Source organism: Melitaea cinxia, chromosome 17, assembly GCF_905220565.1.
Source record: "Melitaea cinxia chromosome 17, ilMelCinx1.1, whole genome shotgun sequence".
NCBI classification, from domain to species: domain Eukaryota; kingdom Metazoa; phylum Arthropoda; class Insecta; order Lepidoptera; family Nymphalidae; genus Melitaea; species Melitaea cinxia.
Genome location: NC_059410.1, coordinates 8,893,401 through 8,900,289, shown reverse-complemented (window position 1 = coordinate 8,900,289; position 6,889 = coordinate 8,893,401). Strand labels below are relative to the sequence as shown.

At 34.1% G+C, this 6,889-nt stretch overlaps 1 protein-coding gene across 1 annotated transcript; it reads right to left on the bottom strand.

Annotated features, from left to right (window-relative positions):
- Positions 1 to 473: 473 nt before the first annotated feature.
- Positions 474 to 4,197, bottom strand: LOC123661860. Its single transcript, XM_045596799.1, has 3 exons — positions 3,895 to 4,197; positions 1,982 to 2,174; positions 474 to 772 (listed from the first exon to the last, which is right to left on the bottom strand). Exons 1-3 carry the CDS (start codon positions 4,195 to 4,197, stop codon positions 474 to 476), a joined length of 795 nt encoding a protein of 264 aa, XP_045452755.1.
- Positions 4,198 to 6,889: the final 2,692 nt, after the last annotated feature.

The following is a 6,889-nucleotide window of genomic DNA, read 5'->3' as shown; positions in this document are numbered from 1 at the left end:
ACACATCCGTGAATTCTTTTATCAAGAGTCAGCCCAGGGAAACCCTCTCATAATTATTTGAATCTAAAATGCTTTAACGCGCGATGCCTAATTACGGGATACCATTTTGATGTAAAGATATTGGTAAAGGCTTTGAAGAAATCTTTAAAACTATACAGATTTATTGATTCAGCTTGTAACATCCTATTACTGGGCATTGGTCTCTTTCCCCATAATATAAGGATTACAAACAGTTTTGCAGTTTACGTCTAAGAAACGATATAAGTCCGCTGGTATGAAAAAAAATATGGGTTGAAAATTCTTGTGAAACAGTTGACACTGACACGCTGCTGCTTAGTGAGGACGAAAATGACGTTTTACATTACTTTTAGCTGCTTATATGATCGATCATAATATAATTAGAAATATAATGTACTTATTATATTGTATTAAGCGTTACTGTCACCGTTATTGGAACCGCTAACATTAACTAGTCAAAAAGTTTTCTTGATTGTCGATATTAGGTCCATAATAGGTTGAACAAGTATATAAGAAAGAATAATAACTACAATAACAATTAATGCTGTCGATAGTCCTTCTTGGTCTGTTCTAAATGCAGGATTGTATAATCCCATTGCCATCGTTATAAGGCCCATGGCTATAGCAAACATACCAACGGATATATGAAGAATTTTAATTGGTCCGTGTTTAATCAGCAATCGGACTTTCGGAGAGAACAACGTAATGATTCCTGATACAAAACTTATGAGGGTAAATCCTAAAGCGACCACACCTGAAATGAAATGGACAAACAACATTATCACAAGATATTATACACAATGTAATAAATCGGTAATTTAAGTATGTTATCTGTTTTTGAATCAATAATATACTATCAAGTTAAGATACAAGGGTGATTAGTCAGCAATTTTTTCTCTCTCTATGACACATTAAGGAGCCTTCCATAAATTACGAATTTGTTATTATTTAACGCTTTTCCCGTCCTTGTAACAGATGGTCACATTTATGAGACCCCTTATACCTAGTGTGACGTCACTCATTTTACAATTTTACGCCTATGAATTGTTATTAAAACATCAGTTTCGACATTATTTTTATGATCTTTTAAATTATTTTACAATAAAATTATCATCGATCCAATTTAGGTATGAAAATAATTTTTTTTTAATACTAACAATTATTTCTACTATATATTACATGTGCGAGGCGACTAAGGGATAATTCAGTTTAACTACCAGCTTGGAACTTAAAAAGCTGACCGATGGCGGGATAACCATCCAACTGCTGGCTTTGAAATACACAGGCCGGAGACGGGCAGCAGCGTCTTTGGTGCGACAAAGTCAGCGCTGGTCACCAACCCGCCTGCCCAGCGTGGTGACTATGGGCAACACACATGAGTTCACACCGTTTTTGGTGTGAACTTGTGGAGGCCTATGTCCAGTAGTGGACTGCGATAGGCTGAAGTGATGATGATGATTTCAAAATTTTGGACCCCTCCCCTATCCCTTGTCACACAATGTCACACTCTGTGGACCACCTCCCTCCCCCTTTTAGGTGTGAAGTAATTTATGGATGGCCCCATTTCTTATTCATACTTTTACAAATAATTAAATATAGTTTGTGAAGGAAGTCGAAAATATAAAGGAAATTTTAAAGGGATGTTTCAACAAGATAAAAAATTAAAATATAATTATAATAATTGCTTCACATTAAATTAAAAATTAGTTCAACATAATTGAAACATTTACTCTGAATGTACAGAAATCATTGAAGTACATTACTTATTATAGTCTTAATAGTCGCGAACGAAGTCGCAGGTACAGCTAGTATCTAATTTAAACATCAAAGGATTGATGTTATTTGACCGACAAATACAATTGCTAAAACATAACGGCAAGACCACCAAACGCTAAATTTATGTAGATAATACTAAAGATTACAATTTCGCAATAAATTTAATAAAATAAATTATTTATCTTACCGCAGATGCCGTGGGCTGTGTTGATCTCCATGTTGACCTCCGAGAGTGCCAGAAAAGTTCCAGAAAACACGAAAAAAGAACCAACTAATTGAAGGCATCCATGAACAATTCTCTTGCTCTCTTTACTTAGTTGGAAGGACCATGAATTGTGTCTGTGTAGGGTCAGCAATGACTCTACCAGAAATAGTTGATACTAAAAATTAAAATAACATAATAAAATTTAGCCTGACATACACTTTATTTACCTTAAAATTAGAAATGTTTAAAATTGAGAAATTGAAGGAAATCAGCAAATCTTAACAGTCTGTCTTCATGTCATTAGGTATAACATACAAATTATTTTTTATTTGTATAAATGGCTCACAATCAAAAGACTTGCGACCCATAATCGACTATTGTGGGTTTATATGCGGGTATATTGTTACATAAAAAAAAAATAACTTCGCGAAACGTTTGTTTTAAATGATTTTCTGAAATTTCTTTCTTTTTATTCTTAGCGGAGCGATTAGAATTAATATTTTATTCATCCATGTTTTTGAAATATCCTGCTTCACATCTGAAGTAGCTCAACCTTACAGAAGATAAAAGCTAAATAATATTTGTCTCACGTAGTGTTGGGTCTTTGTGGTGAGTTTTTTTGTACTGAGTCACTGAAAGGTGTTTTTTTTGCAAATATATATGTACTCGTATAAAGAAATGAGAAAACAGTTGTGGATATGAGAAGTGTGAGATATGCTCCGACGAAGATGATTGAAAGAAAAAACTGGATTATAATACGAGATGATAATAACAGTGGTAGAAAAATTTATTTAAGAGCCGATGGGGATAAGATGTTGTGGAGACGGGAGGCGTAAGCGTACTTGTTGTCAATATCTCCACAACGTTGACGATATAGATGATGATGATATGATGATGATGGTAAGATAGTAGTGCAGAAACAAAAGTAAAGGTAAATAAACAAACAAGTAATAATATATACGAAGTAAAACTTTTTGTTTTTTCTTTTAAATTTTAGTAAGTATGAGTATGCAATTAATGTTTTTTTTTTAAATAAAAAAGCAACTATACAAAAATCACACAAAGGTATAATTTAATAACAAATGTCAATAAATCAAAAACAGAATGTCACCAAAAAAGTATAGTACTGAAAATTTTCAAAATAATCAATAAAATAACCGTTAAAGAATATGTACATGAACCTATTAATTTATGGGTAGGCGTTTATTATGAAAAATTATTTTAAGCACTCTAAGGATCGAGTCCACCAAGTGAGTGAAGGAGTCGACGCAAGGCTTGAGGGGTAAGAGGTCCACCAGGACGTACGGTGGCACCCCGAAGTGTCTCATGATCAAATCGGGCAATGGAGACTCTAGGGGATCGCTGTGGGTGTGCTCGAGTGTTTGCGATGAGGCGTCGTCAACCGGCAAACGTCGGTCTCGGTGATTTTAAATTTGTGTAAATAAGATCTATTGAAAGCGTGTCAAGTGAGTGTCTGTGTTAGTGTGAATGAGATGTGTGTGATTTTGAAGAGTGTGGCTGTCGAGTGTGGAAGGAAGTTGCAGGTGTGTTGTCCCTGTTGTGCCCTCTCGTACCTTTCTCGCCATTCTGAAAAGCTCTGTTCCCTAGCCCTATATTTAACGTAACTAATAGCGTAATGTAATCTTGCAGCACTTTTGGCCGCCCTGTCTGCATATTCGTTCCTGGCTATATCAGCATGGTTCTGTGGTGAGTTAGGTAGATAGGTGGAGAGGTTGGAGATAGAATAGGCAACGCTCTTGCGATGCTCCTGTGTTGCAGATGTTCATAGGCTACAGTAACTGCTTACCTTCAGATGGATAGTAAGCTTGTTTGTCAGCCTAGTTGTATATGTATACAAAATAAAACTTTGGACACAATTATAACAAAATACTTACACCAGTTCCAGCGAAAACAACGTGTAATTGCAAATTAGTTATAGCTCCATTAGGTTGTGAGGTCAACGCGTAACTCCAGATACAAAACACAACAATAGCCACCAGCATATGGTGGAGTAAATTGATTAACTGGCAGATAGCGAACCACGCCGACGTCCAGGACGAAGTGTATTGTGTTTCTCCACTCTCTTGATCATAAGCAGCTGGTGCCCTCGTTACCTCTGCTTGATAAGGAACATGTTCGCGAATTTCGAACATTTCTACCTTCTCAATAGATTGCTGACTGGTGCTAGGCTTATCCATTATTCCCTCTTTTTCACCAGAACCTCACAAACTAATTTAGAATTCCTTCGAATTCCCCGCACCGTTTCTAAGGCTTATTGTTACTAAACTATTGGAACAGTATTTTAGATAGAACGTATCGATATCGATAAAGTTAAGGAATTTGATCTTCAGTTCGGCTATCGTTATTCAGTTGACAGCTTCGAGATTAGAAAATTGTGTGATATTATTATATCTGATGAGTAAGATAAATAATATTATCTTATGTTCGGTTTTGGTACAAAATGATGAAATTGCCTGCGTGTATCATTCTTTTCTTAACAAATAAGTAGTCTGACCTATTTTTTTCTCAACAACATATGTCGTATGTCGTGATAATATAGTATGAATCCTTTCAGTGAAAATATCTACATATCGATATATTGATACCTATGTTGTTTTGACTTTTATACTATATACCTAAATAGCGATTCATAAGTAAAAAATTTGTAAAACAGCTACTTTTAGAATTTATGGCTTGATTAAAAAATTAATAAAAACTACAACGTAGTTTATTTTTAGTTTTAAAATAATTTGGCGGGAATATTTTAAAAATCAATTCTGTTTTTTTCAGATGCTTTAATTGAGGATTATAATTAATCGATTTATTTCTTAAATTAAGTCTAATATAACATAAATTTCGTGAAAAAAAAAATTTAAGTTTGTGCCCATAAAAAGACTGTTTATTTTCAAAAGTAGTCGTTTTGGATTGAAATTCAAAAAAAAAAAAAAAATTAAAAAAAAATGAGTGAAATTGTGAAAAAACTTAACTGAATAGTTTAGAAAATTACGCCTTGAATTATATTATTTTAAACAATTTGCAATATATAAACATAAAAATGAATCACCGAAATGTAAGTACAAGTTATATATCGTGATTTGCGTTAAGTTAATAGACCAATTATGTTTATGATATTTTAGTCGTATACCACCATCTTTCGATAAAATTTACAAAATTATATTACGCCCTTCGACGATAGATGGCGGTAGAAGTATCGTCCAATAAAACCATCAATAAGGAAGACAGAATAACTACAGTTTTATTTTAAAATGATAAAAGCTATCAATTAACTTAAATAATAGGAAGGATATTTCATTTAAAAAAAAGGTAAAATTATTAAATGTAAGGTCCAGATAAGTCAAAAGACACCGCTAGTTAGGGAGGTACGGTCAGCCTCTAAATTAATAAGAGTGATAATTAATTCTTACCTGAGGCCAAATCGAGGCGTATCCTATTTGTCACCTTAACACTTGATAACAAGAGGTTAAGAAATATTCGAGATTTGGGTGTGTAATATATTACATTCAAGGGGGTTTTATTTTGTTAAACTATTTTGATAAGGTACCTACTTAGATAGTAGTTATATTAATATTAATGGTTTTTAATATCAAACTGATTATAGTGATGAGGTGAGGTGGTAAGGAAGGTAGCCAGAGCTTCAGGGGCTCTCTCATCAGGGATATGGTCGGCAAGGCGACTGTTGAACATCATTCATCATTACAGCCTATACAGTCCACTGCTGGACATAGGCCTCCACAAGTTTACGCCAAAAATAACGTGAACTCATGTGTTTTGCCCATAGTCACCACGCTGGGCAGGCGGGTTGGTGACCGCAGTACTGGCTTTGTCGCACCGAAGACGCTGCTGCCCGTCTTCGGCCTGTGTATTTCAAAGCCAGCAGTTGGATGGTTATCCCGCCATCGGTCGGCTTCTTAAGTTCCAAGGTGGTCGTGGAACCTTGTTATCCCTTAGTCGCCTCTTACGACACCCACGGGAAGAGAGGGGGTGGCTAAATTCTGTAGTGCCGTAGCCACACAGCACACTTGCACTGTTGAACGAACAACTTTTATTATAAATACGTTTTTCTAGATTCACACACTCGAAAGTGATTTCTATACTAATACTCCTTGTGACTTCACGATAATATTAAAGTAATTAATAAGAGTGATTCAATTCAACTAATTTTAAATTTAAATAAACAATGAAATTTACCGAATTAACTATGTAATGAACGTGACGAGAAAGTTTTAATTTTTTTTTAATAAATCAGAGAGACATAGATGTGTAAGCCTAGTGCGCTGAGACATTATGGACTTATATTCACTTTTCTATCATGGAAAAAAAAATCTAAATCGAAGACTTATCTAGATCTAAATTTTTGACTTGATACACAAAAGGAATTTAAATTCGAGCGACGTTTTCTGTACCAAGATCTATGTTTTAATTTTAAGTTGTTTTTGGCATACAAATAACAGGTAAATTATATTATATTTTTTTCTTGATAACGACCTTTCGTTTCTTTTACCTATAAGACTTCCCGACTCGATTATTATAAATCGGTTCTCGATATCGGCATCGTGTATCGATTATGGTTGATTATTATTGATTCTGATTTATGGCATCATAAACGTATCTATCCTTACATGAAATCTGTTAAGCAAGGAAAGTAGAGTAATCGATTTTCTAGGACGTATTTTATATCAAAAAAGTATTAATACTTATCTAGTATACTTTGTTAAGTATCTACAAGCAATTATTACATTGATCAAAAGTACTGTGCGTCTTCAAAATAATGTATGTAATTTGTCAAATTGCGGAGAAAAAGCTTAGTGATATAATTGCCAGTCTTTCTTATTGGTATCAATAATTGTGTTTACTTGCAAATAAAAAAAA